Source organism: Dendrobium catenatum, unplaced genomic scaffold, assembly GCF_001605985.2.
Source record: "Dendrobium catenatum unplaced genomic scaffold, ASM160598v2 fragScaff_scaffold_488, whole genome shotgun sequence".
Lineage (NCBI taxonomy): Eukaryota > Viridiplantae > Streptophyta > Magnoliopsida > Asparagales > Orchidaceae > Dendrobium > Dendrobium catenatum.
Window position 1 is genome coordinate 1,672,677 of NW_021318950.1, and position 21,436 is coordinate 1,694,112.

General features: G+C 33.9%; 1 protein-coding gene across 1 annotated transcript in view; it reads right to left on the reverse strand.

The window, feature by feature from the left end:
- Positions 1-6,884, reverse strand: part of LOC110106490 (probable 28S rRNA (cytosine(4447)-C(5))-methyltransferase) — a gene marked incomplete in the record, with an annotated part of 18,039 nt that extends 11,155 nt beyond the window's left edge. Inside the window, 12 exon segments of the mRNA XM_020836420.2 lie at positions 1,471-1,545; positions 1,651-1,719; positions 2,211-2,320; positions 3,156-3,208; positions 4,993-5,066; positions 5,171-5,242; positions 5,324-5,398; positions 5,541-5,624; positions 5,732-5,865; positions 6,036-6,099; positions 6,195-6,355; positions 6,422-6,884. Of these exon segments, the coding sequence (XP_020692079.1) occupies positions 1,471-1,545; positions 1,651-1,719; positions 2,211-2,320; positions 3,156-3,208; positions 4,993-5,066; positions 5,171-5,242; positions 5,324-5,398; positions 5,541-5,624; positions 5,732-5,865; positions 6,036-6,099; positions 6,195-6,355; positions 6,422-6,644 (1,194 nt within the window).
- Positions 6,885-21,436: the final 14,552 nt, after the last annotated feature.

Genomic DNA, 21,436 nt, shown 5'->3' on the forward strand with positions numbered 1-21,436 from the left:
TCGAGCTCGAGCCTATAATCGAGCTCGAATGGTTAACGAGCTCGAGTTCGAGCTTGAGCCGCCGGCTCGTTAATTATTTATTAAGTAAAATAATATATAATATGTATTATAATATATTAAAATATATGTTAATGATTATCTATGTTATTTAAATTGGGAAGCTAGTACAGTTAATTTTATTAAAATAATATATAAATTATATTATAATATATATTAATCTGTGGCTCATTAATGAATTGCCATGATGCTTGAAAAATTTTATATGAGTTCACGTGACAGGTGCTTTTTTTTGGGGAATTACGTGACAGCTGCTCATGAAAGTGGACAAGCGGGAAAAAAAAAATCGGGCGGGAGAAATGAAAATGGACGGGCGGGAAAATGCCAAATTGAATCGAGCCGGCTCGAGCTCGTTTATAGAGGGATGAGCTCGAGCTCATCTGTCGAGCTCGACTCGAGCTCGAGCTCGCTTTTCGACTAACGAGCCGAGCTCGATAAGGCCTAAACTCGACTCGACTCGTTTACACCCCTAGCCCCTCCTACTGTAGACGTGAACCGGCCCCTTCTAAGGAGCCGGCTGAACCAGTCCACTAGGGGCCACTCTAACACATTGTGATTGCAATGCAAGAATGTCAATTTAAATGAAGGCTGAACAAGAAAAAGATAAGCATGTAAGAACTATGGACTAGTCAATATAAAATGTATATAGTTTGTATAAAAGCTAAGAAATGCAAGTGAAAATTCTAGGATGTATACTGTTAGCCCATGTAGGTATGCGTAGAAGGATGTTCATGGAGCAATTCAAAATTGCCCTCTGTAATTCATTCAGCTCCAGCTGGCATAATGCTAGTTAATGCTCCATTTAGACTTTCCACTTACAGTCACAGTGTCACAGGCATTATCTGCTAAACTAGTATACATTAATACTTTTCATATTCAATTGTTTGTTCTCTTCATCATATTATTTGGACTCAGTCTTTATTACATAGCTTGGTATTCAAATGCACTTACTTGTCATAGCAAACTAAGTTTCTTTAGAAAATTTTTATTGCAATTATACATGCAACAAAAATAACATGAAAATAAAAAAGGGGCATCAATTCCTAATATTACTTGATTATCATTTTATTGGGATTTTGATTATTTTTCCTTTCCGCTATGAAATTTTCATATCTTCTTTCAAATAGATAACTAATAAAAATATTCAGTTATCTTTTTTTCTGATATGAGCGTTCATGTGTGTGCATGTGTGTGAAAGGAAGTTTGAAGCTCATCTTAAATAGCTTAGCAATCAATACAAGAAATGCTATTTTTGTTTTGTGGGTCTAAAAGCCCAAAACTAATGAAGAAATGAACATTATTTTTCTTCATGTTTTCACTGAGATAAGATATATTTAATCTAAAGGTAGATGAATGTATTAAATAAAAATATCTTGTTTTCAACCAGCATGTATTAAAAATTAAAAAGTATACCTTTTGCAGAAAAGCACAGTTTCGAATATCTTCGATGGCCTTAGAGGTTTTGACAGATGGCTCATTCCATATGATCTTCAAGAATGCAAGAGAATCAATACATTTGCCATTTTAACATGAAATACAGAAAAAGGAACGAATCCTTTACAGAGTTAATATGATATTTTAAAAAAATCTTACCCCAGTACCACTGCATGGGGCATCCAGCAATACTCTATCAACAGATTTGCTTCCCAAAATTCTGGGCAACTAAATCAAAACTACAAGATGTTAGACAAAGCAGATTCCAACTTAACCAGTATAACTAACAACTAGAACACACAGTCCGCAGAAGCTTTTCAAGATGAACAACTAGAAAGCAAGAAATTACGAGATTGCAACATTGCTATAATGTGAAGTTTAGAAAATAAAGCTAACATGATGGAACTGTTATCGTAGAAATTTAGAGATTAGAAAATAGTAACTATCATACATCATGTCTTTATTTAGTAATATATTCTCTTAATAGAGGATATTCTCCCCATGAATTTCATTTATATTCTACCTTTAGTTGCATATATATAAGCACCAATATAATAGTGAAAAATATCAATTTGTTTTCAAATAATTTGCAGAAACTTCAAGAAAAAAAAATTCTATTTCAGACTAGCAAATCTGGAAAATGAAGATCTAAGGCATTAAGAGCTCGCACATTAATGTAATGGCGACCACTCTGATTTGGTACAGACAACAAAACTAACCTCCTTTCCATCATAGTTGCACACAACAGTATTTGTCACTCCCATGCGATGGATATTGGCTGTTAATGACTTCAGCCTCTTTTCCTTGAACTCATTTGCATAAATTATACCTAATAAAATAGAAACTATGATCATAAATTCCAGAAAGAAAAAAACATGCATATTCAGGAGAATTTAGACGGAAGAGTGACAGGCTGATTAACAACAAGTTTCTGGCATAAGCTCATTCAAAGATAAAAGTTTTACCATATAACTTCATGAAAATGTTGTGTTGCTCTATTCCCCACAACTTTATTTATATCACTCGATCCACTTTATTTTTGGACTCAATCTCTTAATCATTATGATTGATTATTTTATAACTTGAAACATAGGTAGATACATTTGATCTAGCTTGTTTCTTAGTGTATATTCTTATTTTTCCAACTAATGTTCTTTCCACATTAACCCTATGTCAAATTATCAACATCAAAACAAAGTGTTGACCTAGCTTCCTAACACCTTAAGCGAAGCTCTCAATTGGACAATGAGTAAGGTACTATAACGACATCTCAACTGACATCTAAATGAGTGCTTTGTTCGCATTTAACAACAATAGCTAAATTGATATGAAAGAAAAAGAAGAAGGCACTAAGGACTCATAGAACCAATCACAAAGAGTTTTGATAAGTTTAATTAAAAGAACAAACATGTTCAAATTTAATACAAGAAATGAAAAAAAAAACAAGAGAAATCGAAGCTAATTCATTAATAATAAGTAAAACTACACTCGAAGCACATACATAAACTACTTACCACATGCATGCAAATTCAATAACACCATACACTATCAAATATATGTAAACAAAGATACATTGTAAATGCAGAATGAAAAAACTTGCAGAAGTCACTAGGCATGTATGGGAGAGAATGATAATCATGTTAGTTTTGCTAAAAGTCACGCACCAGTATTCTTCATGAGAGCGGCAATATATGTTGTTTTGCCACCTGGAGCAGCACTGCAGAAGCATAAAGTATTCACAAAATTAAAGTATGCAGAAACAACTAGAAAGGTGCTCTTCCTGTTCAAAACCAATAATATGATATTAAAAAGCTTCTAGTGCATGTAACCACAATTGAAACATTTTTTCTCCATGCATAACACCTCATTAGAACTTTGGAAGAGAGGACAGAAGCATCGAAATTGCAGAATGCAACTCTTAATAAATTTTGGCAAAAGGTTTCATTTTTCAAGTTTAAGCTTTAGATTGGATGCAACAGACACTTAGAAACTGATAAATAAGCTTAAGCATATGCAGAACTGTAAGATGTAGCAAGCGAAGATCCAAATTGATAGTACTTAGTGTACCTTGTAAATAGATGTGTATCATGAACAAAAGGGATAAAATAACAACCTTTTAGAGAGATTGAAACAGTCATCTCGGAGGCCAATTTGTAAATTAAAAGAATCATGAATCATATTACTAAAATTATTTTTCATTTCTGGAGTTATCACAAGCATTTCTTCTTCACCTATGTATGCATGCATCAAAGTCAGAAAGGCCATGAGGAAAAATTTAGGCTCTGCAATTTCAAAAATTTTCAAATGCCTAAATCTTATTAGCTCTTATCATACTTGGAATGCATTTACTTTTGTCATGATCTCCTATGAAAGAATCAGGTCAATTTCTTTTTCAACATTCTAATTCAGATTTCCAGAAAAAAATTAATTTGCTTGTATCCAGCCTTTTGTATTTATATTTATATAATTCAAACAGACTAACAGTTTAAATATAAGACCCCAATACACTCCATGACAACATGCCTTCAATACTTTGAGTCGTACATGGATACGAAATAACAAAATGAAAAATTATTGATTATTTCAAAAGAACAGAAGGCAAGCTTTACAACTGCAACTATAATATATTTTTTTATTCTTCAAGCAGTTCCAAATTTGGAATTGAACTGATTTTTGAAATATACTAAAACCCATAAAAAGGTCATAGAGATATCAGGATAGTGAAAATCATTTGATTCATCATCTTCATTGTTCGTCTTATCCCAACTATTTGGGACAGCGAAACTTTATTAAATGCTTTTGAGAAATCATAGCAATTAACTTCCTAGGTGACACAAAGAATTGGAAAAACAACCACTAGGCAATACATTTGATGGGCATCAAATTTGTGCAATTGAAGTTGCAACTACTAATTGATTTTCTTATTTTGCACCAACTATTCACCCCACCCAACCCTCCCACTCAACTAGTGATGCTTGTTTGCTCGAAGTATTCACACTTCAATTCAGCCATCTCCTATAACTTTATTTCTTGAATCAAATAAGTGGAAACGTTAGAGAGTTATTTTGTGCAGCCTAGCAAACAGAATCAAATAAAAGCTTTGAGAGGAATAGTTTTTATTTCATCACCACCCCAACAGACTGGATCAGCTTGGTTGAACTAGAAATGCATGTTTGCTTCTCGATCCATCCATGACATTTTCAATGCATTTGAAGAACCATTCACATGGCTGTTAAAGAGTGCAAAGCATCCTTCTTTCATATGCTACAAACATAATAATATGACTAAACCATATTTAGCTCTTGAATAGCTTAAAGTGGCATAAACTAAAGAAATTCCATGCTAAAAAAAATATACATGACCAAGTTCTATCATTGTCAAATATAATATGAAAATGTCTCGCAGATCAATAGATCATATTGAATCTCCTATGGCTGATATGTAAATTTGTGCATTCACGCAACCATAATGAGGAGAAATATGTGGTATACAGGAACTTACGCCATGTCAACAATTCGCTCCTTTTCCTGCGGGGCAAGGGCCATAACAGGTAGAAATGAACTTGCACCTTGTCTCTAGAAGTATTACAAAATCTATATAAATTTTGCATCAAATAAAAGTTGGAATAATTATAATTAGTGGAGAGAACAATCTCAAAATACTCTACAAACCAACATACCATGTAGTGACCAGCCATAATCTCAGGAGTTGCACCAATAGGCACTTGTGAATCATAGACAACTAGCCCAACCTGTTTTTATCATAGAAAACTAATTAGATTCTCAATATAGAAAACAAGTTGGGCACTCTGCAATTGTGCAAACGCAGCTACCTTAGACCACTTCCCTATTGCATCAAGGTTTACTCCCCTATTAAGAAGGACAGCTGCAAGATCCCTTCTGCGAGTCTACAATGCACCATCAGAGAAAAAAAAATGAAGACAATATCATGATTTATGTTGCATATTCCAGCACTATAACAAAAATCATTGAACAACAGTGAGGTTCTGTTGAAATATAATGCAAAGCACATAGGCAAACCTAGCGTACCTTCAAGGTATTTGCTCGCAGTGTTTCAGGACGATTCTTTTCCAAAGCTTCCAAGAGCTCAACAAGCTCAACAACGGGGAATATCTAGAGTACAAAATTTTTAAAAAAAAAGTTCAATTAAAGAACTTCAAAGGGTTGTAGATGCCAGCAAAATTATTTAAAAAAAAAATAGTAGAAAGCCAAAGACAGACCTCCATGAAACTGCCAATGAGAAATTCATTGTAACCATAATATGAGCATAAATCAGCCTTAAGCTGTTCAAGATACTCCTTCCTAGAAGTATTCTCCTGCCTTAGAGACTTGAAATTTGACAGCACGCGGGAAACTGCGAAAAAGGAGAGCTTAACAATAATATTACAAAAAATAAAAAATATCTACTTGACATAATACAGGAAAATCTTAATAACATATAAAATTACCAAAAACAAAGATGGGTATTGCAAATAAAACACTAATGAAGTTCTGAAGAAGAGAATTCAATTAAAAAAAACGCACTTTCTTTAATCCTTCTTTGCAAACTTTGAAGGTTTGGTGGCTGCTTGGCTTCATTTTCTAGCTCCTGCGCCAAAATTCACAAAAGATATTAAAATCACAGCTCTAGAAACTACAATATACGAAATCTATAAGTAAAAAATAATAACTTGCAGAGGTGACCTCTTTGGTGGGCAATCTAAATTCGTCCGACTCCTCCTTTATATTTAACTTCAATTCCTCCTCAGCTTCCACCAAAGCTATCGCCTTGGCCTCGTCTATCGCTCTCGACTTCGCTTCCAGGTCCGACTCGTCCGATTCCAACCCGGAATCATCTCGCCCCTCTACAAATAATTCAAAGAGGGCATTAAACCACTTGCTCTGAGGTAGAAAGGGAAAAAATTTCATACCTTCGTCGCCATCTCGGAGGAAGTCGTCAGCGAAGGGGTCTCCATCAGATGATACCTCGGACTCAGATTGATCGTCTTCGATATCTGATGCCTGGCTTTCGTCTTCATCCACTTCTTCTGTGTCGGAGACTACTCCGAGAAGATCGTCTTCAGGACCTTTTGATGAAAGATTGTATTTTTTCTTCTCCTCCCTTTGGCCACCTTTCTGCTGCTTCTTAGCCATGGCAAGAGAAAAGGAGATATCGAAGGCTAGCTGAATGGCGAGAACAAGCGAGCGACGGAACACAAGATCGACTCAGATTTATGGAATTCAGACGAACAGAAACGCGCACATCTTTGCCTTCGCCGGCCACCTCCCGTCGCGACTTTCTCCCTGAGGGTTTCGAGTTGGTGGGCGAGCTCCCTTCAATACACGCTTTTTCTGCAAGGGTTTAGGGTAGGCGCGGAAAGGAAGTGGAGCAAGACGAGGGTTTGGTTAAAGTTTAAATACTTTTTTTTTTTTTTTTTTTTTTTTTTGGGGGGGGGGGGTTTTGGGGGGGGGGCCCCACCATTCATCGTTAAAAGATATTACAATTAATTAAAAAGATTGATATTATAATCCAAACATCTCATAGAACAAAAAGAGATTTTGAATTCTAAAGAAAAGAAAATTACAATCTATGGAAAATAAAGCAAAAATGGGTTGGCAGAATGCCAAAAGGACTCAGATAAATGCTCAAGATGCTCGAAAGGGTCAAAAATACGTGAGGGACAAAAATTGAGCATAGCCTCTGGTTGCCCCAAAGACCGTCCAAGGGGCAGCTGAAAGATTTCAGCGATCATCATCGTCCTTTCAAAATTGGAACTCTCGGCGAGCTGATTCAGTGACAAATTCTTCAAAATTCCAGCAAAGACTCGAATTACAGTCTTCAAGTAGAAAGGGGATAAGCAGAGTACAGGAAGAACGTCTTCACCCAGAATCCAGCAAACATCATATTTTTCAACCATGGGTTTTAATCATAATAGCTTTCCTGATTTTTGAAACTATTGTGGCTTTGCAATCAATAATGCCACCAAATAACCGATCATTTCTTGCCCTCCAAATAAAGTAAATCATCGATGAGGCAATAAGAAGATAGTAATTTCTATTTTGAGTGGCAAAACCATGTTCCCAAATATTGTCATAAAGTTGATAAATGTTTGGCCTCATAAAAAGATTGTGCATCTAGGGAAGAAGAGCTTTTGCAATATCAAAAGTAAAATTGCATTCAAAATAAACGTGAGTAATAGTTTCCTTTTCACAGTGGCAAAAGCAGCACGAATTAGGTACAGTAATACCACGAACAGCAAGCACGTCTGCTATTTTTAAACCCCCACGGAACGCTAGCCAGGCGTAAACAGTATAACGGAGAGCTGATTTTTTATGCCAGATATATTTATACCACGTCACCTTGCTCATGGAAGCAAAAAACTGGGAGTTAAAATCACCAAATTTCGGGTATTGCTTATCATAACAGTAATGATTCTCATGGTGCTTATCTATAGAAACATAAGTAATAAAAGAAACAAGATGATTATCAAAGCAGTTAGGAAGAGCCCAGTTATCACCCTGAATAACCTGCGAGATATTCCAATCAAAAAGATTGGAGTAGCTGGAGATATTGCTCAAGTTTTTAATGTAATCAGCAACAGAGTGACCACAACACCACGGGTCCCAGAAGAAAGAGAGGTTGCTGCTATCATTAACAGAGAATTTAATGCAGCTTTTAATTTCATTTGCCTTCTTACACAAAAATTCCCAATATTTGGATTTGTATCCAGCCAAATGATTCCACAAAGAATGATATATAGCCCTCCACCAAGAGAAAAGTAAAGAATTGGCATTTAAAAACCTCCAAATAGTAGAACTGGCATAGTTATGGTAAAGGGAATCAGTAGAAGGGATACCCAACCCCCCATTTTGTTTCGGACAACAAGTATTTTTCCAAGAGACAAGGACAAGCTTCTTCTCATTTATGTTGCCAAAGTAGGTGAATCTAGAGCACAGTTTATTAATAATCTTACAACAACCCTTAGGTATAATAGAGCCCCGGATCCAATACGCCAGGGTATTAGAGATTGTGAATTTTATAAATTGTATTCTCCTAGAAAAAGAAAAAATTTTTGCTTCCCAACCTTCTAAAAGGGAAGAGATTTTTTGCAGCAAAGGCTGAAAATCAATAAGCTTCAGTTTTTTGTAAAACATAGGCAGCCCCAAATACTTAATGGGAGCAAAAGACTATTGAATATTGAGAATATTGCAAATATCATCAGCAGCAATAGTATTGTTGGAGATCAGAATAGAGCTTTTGAGAGGATTCACTGTGAGCCCTGTTACAACCTCAAACTCCTTAAGAATCAAGGTGATGGTATGAGCATTACTTCTGGTTGCAGTGCCAAAGACAAGAAGGTCGTCGGCAAACATAAGATGAGAAACCTCACACTTCCCATCTTTAATACCTTGGAAGGATTTATTAGAAGTGGCAAGGTCAAATTTAGAAGATAATCCATCCATAATGATACTAAACAGATAAGGGGAAAGCGGGCAGCCTTGCCTAATGCCAGAAGTTGAATTAAAGAAGCCTTCAAGTACCCCATTTATACAGATAGAAAAATGGACATTAGAGGTACAGGCTTTAATCCAAGAGATAAATAAGCTCGGGAACCCCTTGACTTCTAGCCTATTAATTATACAGGAAATCTCTCGACACCGTATCGAATGCTAATTTTACTGAAATTATTTTTGATCATTAATATTAATTAAATTAAAATCTTAATATTATTTACGATTAATTTGATTAAATAAAAGTTATTATATTTAATTGATGTTATAAATTATCAATTGATGGTTAATCAAAACTATATTCTGTCAATTATAATTTAGTTGTATAGTTAAATTTGATAAAAATTAAAATCATAGATATAATTAAATTAAATTATTGATTAATATCTTTAAATTAAAAAGACATGAACTTAAATAAATTAATAATACTTTTATTTAATTTCGTTACACACAATTTACTGTTTAATTAACTTGAGAAACTATTGAGTAATGATTAATTAAGATGTTAGCCTATGTTAATTATGATTTAATTTATCTAATTAATATTGACATAAGATAAATTAATATAATAAAATATCAGCATTATTTAAATTCTTAAATTCAGAAAGAAATAGCCAAATAAATTTTGAGAATTTAATCACAATTAACCTCCATCATTCAAGTAATTTTCATGATTTAACTGTCTATGGATTTAAATCCTAATTTATAGGATTTAGTAAATCCTACATCAGCTAAATAGCCCCTATTGTAAATCCTCAACATCTCATGAACTTCTCTTTTTCTTCTGCTTCGTTTAATAATGATCTTATCGACGCCTTATCTAATAACCTCTGATTTCCTCACCTTGTCGCCGAGAGTTTCAGGATTTTGAGCAAGAGTTGTCTAGAGTTCATGAATTAGGTGCATTGCCGCAAGTTTATAATCAAGAATGATTATTTTATATATTATCAATACAACTTTCAAATATTCATATGATTGGTATGAATATCTACGTAATATTTAAATTAAAAGTAATGGAACTAAACCTTTGATTTCAACAAATTTATAGTAGAATTAAATGTCTCAACGAGATAAACCTATCATGACTACAAATGATCTGCTCCAACTCCAAATTAGTTCAAATCAAGCACTAGAACTAAGTTTGGACACTTTTGGATACAAATTGATGGATCAAACAAACTTCAATAATAGCAAGCTTATAGTCAAATTGAGCTTCTTGATGAGACAAATCTAACGAGCCCAAAATCACTTGATTATGACCTCATTAAGCAATTAAATGTTTAATAAGTGATCTATGATAAAGGGATCAATATGAATTGTACGATTAGATCCAAATTTATCAAAATGTCAATCCCAAAATGCTTATAACAAAGGTCAATACTCTGCATAAAGGAGGTTTAAGAGCTGAGAGAACTAAAAAATTATATTGTATTTCCTAGATATTACCATCGATGACCACCACCAGCATTCACCGCCACTATAACCAAACTTTTATCAATATTTAACCTTGTTGTTCGGTTTTAATCCTTCGTCTGTGGACATCATATTTATGTAATTTGTATTAAAAAAAAAACTCAAACGATTATTTTCACAAATTTAATTTTCTTCAAATGTGAGTATTGAAAAATTCTTGTACCTCATGCTCTATAGTAAATTGTTAAAGCTATGCTAGGCCCCATAATTTTTTACCCTTTTTTGTTTTTCTACAAAAAAAATTTTAGGGTTTACCTATAATAATTTCTATGAGTGTTAGAGTTTCACCAATAGCTAAGATATTAAATACCAACCCTATCGTCACAAATTTTCTAACATGTATTTGGGGATGTTAACTAACTTGAATATATTATGTGAAATTAAATTTATTTTAATAGTTAATATTGATTAATTAAAAATAATTACTTAAATAAGATGATATTCTTTGTGAATTACATTGATCAAGTAGGTGTTATTATGTTTAATTAGGTTTATAAACTATTCCTTAATAATTAATTGAGATGTTATTTAATATTAATTATAATTAAATTAGTTTAATTACAATTGATTATATATATATATATATATATATATTACAAATGTAAATAGGCTTTAATAATAAATTTAAATTAATTAAAAGATATTAACTTGACATGTTAGTATTATTTTAATTAAATTTGATGAAATCGATGTGATTATTTAATTAACATAGTAAATTATAAATTAATTATTAATGATAATGTTATATTAAGTAAACTATGATTTAATTTGTCTAATTATAATTGATAGAAGCCAACTAAACATGTTCAAACATGTTGAATACAAGGATATGGCCTATTACTCGAAGGAAGGAGGCAATAATTCAACGTAGAAGCCAAAGTAATGAATCCTACTTATGATGGGATAGTTGAGGTCAAGAAGTTAGATACGTGGATTGATGAATTATGATATTTACTCTCTTTGTTTTTTTGGGGGCTCGTTGAGGGATCGAACAGGAGCCGCGGGTGAGGAATCCCTTTCACTCAACCACCGAGTTGCACGCACGTCCCATTAGAGATTTACTTCACTTTATATGTGTACAACACCTATAATAAAGTTGTCTACTATCTAAAGTTAATTCAACATGCCCCGGAGTGGTAAAATACCCATTTAAAGATGAATGATTATTAATAGGTGATTTGGTGGATGTTCAAGCAATTTATACACCGAGAATTCTACTCAATGGGTACATAGAAGATCGATAGAATAAGTGGCATAATTTGAATTCAAGCTAATCATAATATGTGTAGCAATACATCACTGAGTTCCAATGTCAAATAGTTGCACTGGGAATAAATCTTGGGGAGGTGGAAACACTAATGAAGTACACCTCATGCCTTATATTCATATTATAAGTAAATTTTGTTTGTTCTTAATCACTAATCTTAATCAAACCTATATGATTAGTGATTAAGAATACATGCCAAACAAGACGTTATTAATAACATCACTAACACTGATAGCTAGAAGAAGCTCATTTATGCCAATTTGGTTCAAAATTTGGAGTTGGACAGCATACCTAATTCTTATCATTTGGGTTGGATTCATTAGGAAGCATAAATGAAGATTAGTTGTCAATGCCGATTGAAGTTTGTAATCACAAATAATTACATCAATGAGAGGATATGTAAGGTGGTTTAGTTTACATTTGCCTAGTCATCTTTGATAGTTTATACATTCAATATAACTATGTGATATTACAACGAATACCTTATTAGTGTCATCTTACAAAGTAAGGAAAGGTGTTTTTACTAGAAAATGACTACAACATGCTGATGGAAGATGCAGTAATAATATGAATATAAGGCATGCTCAAATGAGGACATGGTTCTATAGAACCAAATCAAACCAGTTAGTAGACCTTATATGATTATGGGCATTAAGAACAACGAATAAGAATAAAAGAGTAAGACGTAATTTAAGCGGATCATAAAGATAAAATGTTGCATAAACTTATGAAATAGGAAACTATCAAAATGTTACAAAAAAAATCATAAAAACTTCCTACATATCAATTAAAAAATACATTAAAGTTGCATTGCTAGGAAGATGAAAACTCAAGCTTTTAAGTACTAAAATTATGAGTTCACTAGAGTTAAATCTTCCTAAACGGCAGACCCAAGATCCAAGGGTCAGCTCATGAAGGGTGTGACATCCTAAGATCTAATGGAATGATTGAAATCCTTAATCTATAATTTAAAACCACAACTACCAAGATAAACAACTAGAGCTACTAAAAGTCTAAAGAATAAAAAACAACTCAACATGTTTTATATCATTAAAATGCATTTATATAATAATCTAGTCAGCTTTCAAACATCTACATTTTAAAAGAAATTAAAACTAAATGGCAAAATAATACCTTAATCACTTAGACCCAAAAGATCATGCATCTATACTTTTCAACTTCGTTAGACCCTTACCTTTCCTGAAATGCTAGAAAACATTATCGAATGAATTAATGAGCATGAGCTACTCAATAGACTTCCTAGAACCAATCACATATACCAATATTCAAATAAAAATATTACATAGTAGTTAACTAATTAAAAAATATATAATGAATTGTAAAGATTAAATAAAGTATTTACATGGCATGATTTTTTAGGGTTCTAGTATTTTCTTGATTTCAAAGTTATCTTATTTATACCTTTGAAGTCACTTTCATAGAAAATTCAGATACATTATAGAACACTTGCTATCGAAGGTTCACTTTCACTTGAATTTCATATTTTATCAAGGTTTATCTAAGATATTATGAATTACTAACATTTAGTTTAGAATAGTACTTATAGTTAATCTATTAAAATATTAAGATGTGTAATACAATGATAATAATGCATATGCTTTGTGTCTATTGATAACTCTATTTATACTAATGTCTCGCATTAACCTTCCACATCTGTATATAACAAGTGGGAAAAAAAATCAAAATATAATAGTATCACATAATCTTCCACACCAATTTTCGCAAGTGGGGTTAGAATTCCTCGCACATCCACAATAGTTAGATGGGGTCAAAACAGAACATATAGGGCCCTTGAAACATATCAAAGAGTGCATTTTTCTATAAATCAGAATATTTTTGACGCCATGCTATGATCAATGTAAATGCAAATGTAACAATAATGAAATTATAAATTCAAAGAATTGCTTAGATAATGCATGAATTGAGGGTTAAAAATCACATTGCTAGTATAACATCGCTAGTATAACATCATACGTAATCACTTAATCTTTCATATTCAAATTCCAACTTCAAAGAGATATTCATATAAATATTTTAACACTTTTACATAACTATTGCAATTACGATATAAGCCTCAACTCGTTTATATGCTCATAAAATTTGAGTAGGAAAAACTAGCTAGTGATAACCTAAATTCTTATAATCAAAATGTTCGAGATAAAGCATATCACAACATATCAAAAAGTTATACGGTGAACAAGTCATAAAATTCGAGAAAAAATATTTTTATCCATAACTTTTTTTATAAAATTACTGGAATTGAAATCTGAGATAAGGGCTTAGAGGTCAATCTCGTACTCTATAATATCATAAATAGGCCTGACAAATGAATCCTAAATTTTGACCTCTGAAACATCTCTGTCCCTCTCTTCTATTTTCTTTTCTCTCTTCTCCTCCTCTGACAAAATGGTTGGGGGTGAGAGTTTTACAAAAAGGTTTAAGATTATATATATCATGATTTTGGATTAGCGCAGTGGTGCTCGCCTTTCCAGAGCTACTGAGCTCCAAGAGAATTATTGTGTGTCAAAATATTCGCAATAATAGAGAGAGATAAGTTTTAGGGCCCTAGCTTTTTAGATATGCAGAAGATCTAGGCTAAATTTGGAGTGCTCCATCGAACATTCCATATTGACTCACTCAATCATGGAGCATTTGATCAACATTTAAGTGCCTTAATGATGGTAGAATTGAACGATCTTTGGCTCATTGGATTAATCTCGCCGAGTCGCTCGATTTGACTATAAGCATGCTATATTTGAATATCATTTGGTCATCCAATTAATGCACTAAAACTTGTAAATATGCTTTGTTCCATTGATTTGAGCCCATTTGGGCTCGGATTGGACCGATTTTGGTGTCGTTGGGTTCATCTCAATGAGACATTTAATTTGACAATAAGTTTGCTAAAATTTGAGTTTAGATGGTGCCGCATTTAAATTTAAAAGTTGTTAAGTAGAATATGTCTTAAGATTTGTACTCGATCAAGTCAATTTTTTGTGACATATCAAGAATCTTTGAGATTCTACCACTTGACGGCCTAGCGCACTGGTGGTTCCACCCAGTGCCTTAGTGAATGTTCAAATTCCCCCCTTTATTTGAGAGCTAAATGTCACAACACTATCCATCCCAACGGCGCGGCGCTCTAAGAGAAAATCTAATGAGTTGAAATTTACTTCCCTAGCCCACCTCTTGACTTACCTAAAAGTTCATTAGACGCTCTAAGACTTATAATTATAAATTAGATCAAAATTAAGCAAGCATTAATAGTAATTACCTAGATTGTGGTTCTAAGGATGTTACAACGGGGGGTGACCAATTCAAAAACCATCTCAAAGAAGTCCATATGACGAAACTATCCCCATGATTTTGGCATCATAAGGTGAAAAGATCAAAAAGATTATATTCATTAGAATTTTAAAGGTCTCATTTTCTTTATGGAAATTATTGACTTTGGCAATTGTTAGACCACACCGTTGATATTAAAAAATATGTTAAAATTAGTTTGTAGGAGTAATAGGATTATTAATCAAACATTATATAGTCTGAAAGCTACATTGTTGGGTCATTTTTCAGATTATAGCAAGACAAGAAAGAATTAAAGTTTGTTTTTTTTTTTAATCCTGTTTGGATAAATTTCCATTTGAACTTAAAATCAAGTTTTTTTTTAAAAAAAATAGATTTTAGTTTGAACTTATATATTTCGATATGTAAATATGTTTTTACTCTCTTTATAAAGAATTTTAGGTGTGCCCTAAATCGCATCTCTGCTATAAGTGTCCATCTGAATGCCTTAATTCCTAAATGGAATTGATCAAAAATAAAAACCTATCTTAAACAACTTCTCTTCCACTTTCTCAAATTCATTCAGCCAATTAACAAGTTATTATCTTAATTGCAATGCTCTTGCTATTTTCCTTCATGACATTATAGCTAAAATCAACGCTATAGCGTCGATAATAAGGAACTAACAGTAGCTACTTTTCTTCTTGTAGTTAGTTCCACAAGAAATTATTCTGAGCAGACACCGAATAGTCTGGGCATCAACTATAATACGTCACATCACCTAGTACACAACGGTAACGAGCACCGATAAAGAGAAAAAAAAGTGATGTGGCGCTTTCTGGTTGATCTCCGGAAGTCATATCTGAATAGTTTTTCTAGTTCCACGATCACTATGGGCCTCAAAAAGCTCATCGTTCATGACGAACTAGTGTTCAGCTCGAAGAACTAGTGTTCAGCTTGTTAAAAAATTCATATTATATTAAATCTTTAACTAAGCAAGCTAATGTTTAGCAATTATTTTGGGCTCATTTTTTTACTGTAAGTGCATACCAGAAGGCCTTAATTCCTATGTTGAAATCGATTGAAAATAAAAAATATCTTTGAAACACAATGTCATTCCTCCCTTCTACCTACACGTACGACTTCGTTCAACCCACCTACAAGCAGTTGTTTTAGATTCATTTGGGACAGTTTTCTTACTGTATCTTAAAGTAACTTTTTAACATAAAAAGTATAACTTTGTACTAAAAATTTACTTTAAGAAATAATAAGTCATCCCAAACAAAGCCTTAAGCAATACCCTTGCTATTTTCATGCATTGCACTGTAGCAAAAATCAAAGCTACAGTGTCGATACTGTAGCACAAATTGCAATAATTTTTTTCTTTTACGCAGATACTAGGGCTGTTAAAAAGCTTATCATTCATGGAGATCTCGTGTTCTGGTCACTAAAAACCTTGTGTTTAATCCATTCGTTAAGTAAGCGAAAAAATATTGAGCAGTAATTTTGATTTTGGTCTGGTTTTACTAACTATAAGTGCCTACATGAAGGCCATAATTCCTACAATGAAATTGATTGAAAATAAAAAATCTCTTCGAAGCAACTTCTTGTCCTTCTCTTCTATTTTTTATATTCTTGTAGTTAGTTACGGGCTAGAAACTTTTTACAATGGGTTCAAATATATTATTTCAAAAGATTTCTCCATTATTTTTCGTTTGGATTTGGGACGCATAGGCAATTTATTTTGTATCGTACTCAAGTATACTCTATACTTGGTAAAATTATTATGTGCGGAGATCCGACGGCAAGAACAATTTGAATTTGCTGCACTTTAGCTACTCATTTGCTATATTTTTATAAATATTCAGCAAAAGAACATCAAATATGTATTCATAATTACATATTTACTGCCCTTTTGTTAAATATTTACAAAAGTGCAGCAAAATGGTTGCTAAAACATAGCTAATTGAATATTTGTTGCTCTTTTGCTGAGCTTTTGTAAATACTCAACAAAAGAGCAGCAAATATGTATTCATAATTGCATATTTACTGTCATTTTGTTGAGCATTTGCAAAAGCGCAATAAAAGAGCAGCTAAAACACAACAAATTCGAATAGTTCTCGTCGTCCGGTCTCCCCACAGAATAATTTCTCTGATACCTGATCCATACCTATGCTGAGAGGCATTCCGGCATTGAGATAAAAAAAAAGGTATCATTTTGCTTAATAACCTGCCAACCAAAGTCTTCTCCAACTTCATTAAGTTGTCATTAACAACAGCCATGTCAATAGAAACAGACACCTTCTGCAGCCACAATTTGTGCTTTGTCAATAGGGATAATATTGATAAAATCTCTCCGCTTCCAAGCATTTGGAGCGGCAGGAGTGTTCGAATGTGGAGAGGGATTGTTGGTATGCTAATTTGGAGTAGCATTTTGGTGGAAATCTGAGTTCTGCATCATTGAAGCATATTCACAAATAGCTTGAGTGCAATTAGCTGCATCATGAACATCATTCATGTCTTCCTCCCCCATTTCTTCTGCCCCGTGCGAATCGTGCAACTAACTCATCAAGAGCTGCAGCCGCTGCTTCATCGGGTTCCAGATCGCGATCAGCCAGCTAGTCGCAATCCGCAGCATCAGCCGTTCGAATCTGCTATGCGAAACCGTAGCCTGTTCATCTGTTCATTTATTACATATGCTCATCTACAAGTATTGTTTTAAGCTTCATTTGCTATTACTGTTTTCTAAAATAATAATAATAAAAATAATAATAAGCTATATTAAAAAGCAATAATAAAGTTTTTTTATTTTTTGGGGAATTAAGCAATAATAAAGTTATATACCAAATAACCTTAATTGTATCGTTCCTGCCATTTTCCTTCATGGCATCGTGGAAAAAAATCTGAGCTATAGTATCGATACTATGGCATAACCTCCAACAACTTTTCTTCTCATTTTTAGCTCCCAGAGTAACAAATTTTTATTTGTTCCGGTGTCCTGATGTAGCTTTACGTTCGGACGCCAGTAAAATGGTGTCACATGTCCTTACTCTTTACCGCGCGGCCCGACAATCCAACCCGGACCAGACCCGGGATTGCTATGTATTGGCTGATTTGTGCAGACGTGTGTATTGCTCGATATTGCTCGACAATAATGAGAAATACCATTATTTGAAAACCAATACCTAGCAAAACCAGGTTTTGCTAGGTATTGCTTTTGATAGAGTTGTGTTTCTCATTATTGTCAAGCAATATATAACAATAGTCAGCAATACGCGAACATAGCAATACCGGGTTCCGGTCCGGGTTGGATCGTCGGGCCGCACGATAAAGAGTAAGAACACGTGGCAATATGTTATTAGCCTCCAGATATAGAGCTACGTCCGGTGCTCAGCCTAGCAAAACCTAGCAAAACCAGGTATTGCTTTTGATAGAGTTGTGTTTCTCATTATTGTCAAGCAATATATAACAATAGTCAGCAATACGCGAACATAGCAATACCGGGTTCCGGTCCGGGTTGGATCGTCGGGCCGCACAATAAAGAGTAAGAGCACGTGGCAACATGTTATTAGCCTCCGGATATAGAGCTACGTCCGGTGCTCAGACCTAATAATTGTTCCTGAGTAACAGGGCTTTCTAAAACTCATGGTTCACGAAGAACTCACTATAAATCTCAGGTTCAATCCAATCTTTCAAACAAATTATTAATTGTGATGAGTCAAATACAAATGTAGCTTTATTTGATCGTGTTTTGTTAGTTATATATGTGTGTGTTCAAAAATATTAATTGGCCAGAAAAATAAATTGAATGATTATATTGTGTTTAGTTCATTATTTATCTAATTTATATGTTCAAAATCAATTTTGAAAAATTTGATCGAGTCGCCAAGTACTAGAACATTGAGAGGTTTTGTTTAGGACTCCAACATTTCTACTTCTCATTTCTCAGTCTTATTTCTAAAGAGGAGGGCTCAATGATACCCAAATTATGTGGGACTAAACTTACACAAAAAAATGGAAGGATGAGCATAAGGAAGATAACGGTTGGGAGTGAGAAAGGGATGTGTGTAGCTAAAACAAGTTTTGGTTCTCATGACCATAAAGAGGTGTGGTTCCCATTATCATAAAGAGGCGTGGCCTACTGTAAAAGGTGACACATTTTTTGTTTGTTTTAATAAATAGATTATATTTTTAATATCTCATACTTCATTATTCTTATGATTGGTTTCATAATAATGTAATGTTTTGGCATATTGGCTTAAATTTAATATTGACTATTTTCAACAGATGAATTTACTGTTCTTGTCATTGCTTGGTTATGAATTATTAGATTTGAAGATTTATTCAAAATTAAAAGTTGATAAATAAATTCATCCTCATTTAAATATTTTTATTAATCAAAATGGATTTTTCGATCGGGTTAGGATCTAGTCTGAATTTGACTTGCCCTTTATTGCTCCAATATGAATACACAAATGGATCCGAAATTTGAACCCGGACATGACCTGCTTCAAATTCGGGTCAACCTGATCCGACATATGGACCTGGGTGAAGGCTAGCGCGCGAGCAAGTGGTAAGGCTAGGCGTGCAGTGTGCGTGAGCGGTGAGGCCAGTGCTTGCGCTATGCGAGCCATTTGTAGGAGAGGCGATCCGCAAGCGCGTGCTACTGGATAGTACTAGCGAGTGAGGGGATCCGCGAGCACGTGTGTCCCTACGAGCGGCCCAGCAGGTACCACCGGACGATGGGCAATGAGTGTGTGGTTGAGCAAGATGAGGCGGAGACTATCCAGATTCACACAGTTCAATTTTGAGTTTTCGGGTCAACCTAAACTTGATCTGATTTTAGAAACGGAACAAATTATTAAACCCGAGCCTGACTCGTCTGACAAAGGTTTCACCAACCCGGAACTTTCGGGTATGGTTCGTGTCGGGTTTCGAATCATATCAATTATTGACACCCCTAAAAATAATCCCAACTTAATCCTTCATTTAGGAGAAATTATTTTGTGCGGAGGCCGGACGCAGCTCTACATCCGGAGGCAAATCAGGTACAGTCATGTGCGTCAATAATATAGAGCTGTATCTAGCCACAGTACACAGCGAAAGAATGACATGACGCATTTTGATTGACCTCCAGATGACATTTATCATTCACACAAAATAATTAATCCCATTTAATGTGCCCTCAGTTCAGTCATATATTTAATATTAGAATTGGACAAAAAAAAAAACAAATTTCTTCGGTCTAATCAATCTGGCCCAAGGATAGACCAACACATTCATCATCTTCCTCGACACATAAAAATATAAAGACATTCGATTGTGCTGTTCATTTGGCCAATTTAAAGCCTAAATAAGAGCTTAAAAGAAGCCTTTAAGATTAGTGAACAGATGTTCTCATCCATTCAATGATCTGAAGATTTATTTTTAAAATAGATCACGCTTATAGCTTACCGACAAGATGTGAATAAACAATTCCCTCGTGCTTTACTCAGTGTCCATTGTCCAATCATCGAAGCTCCACGTGCAGCCCCGCACGGAAAAAATTATAAAATAATCCAACGTTTATCGCATGCTGATTTATTAATATCCACCGAATCTTTTATTATCTTTTTAACATTTACTTCAATTTAAGGCAAATTGATACCACATCATATATCTAAACTTTAAATTTGTGATCTCTTAATTGATAGGTAAAATTTTCAATTAATAGATTAAGATGAGCTATGTATTGAATATATTCATCGAATTTTCACCCGGTCGCCGGACTTCTGCTCGATCACTACTTGTCGCCAAACTTCCGCTCGACCACCGGCTGTCGCCAAACTTCGTCCAGGCTATCAAATGATGACAGATCTACGCGCGGCCACCAACCATCATCGAACTTTCGTCCAACACAAGTTCATGGCTAGATTTTACCCGAAGATTGAATATTGTAATCTGATCGTCCTCAAGAACGAATAAATCATTTGTAATTTATTCAAATACTAGTATATTCATTTCAACTAGGCGTGGCCCCACGGTTATTTCTCTTCAATATTTTCCACGTAAAATTTTTTAGTGTTTTTATTCTCTCTGTTTGTGAGTTGGATACTCGTGCAGCACTATGACTAAATATTTTCCTAATTTATCGCCGTCAACATCCTATCACACAATAATATACATATAGAGAGATAGATAGATTAGGAGTTGGACATGATCAAATAAATAAATAAGATCAAAATAATTATTCAATATTAGTCTGCTTATTTAATGAATAAATCTAACATAAACATATTAATGAGTTAACAAACTATGAGCTACAAATATCGCCATGGTCATCATCTTATCTAGGGTGTCTGAGAGTCAAGCTGACTCATGTGCCAACTCGAGCTAGACTCGATAATCGGCT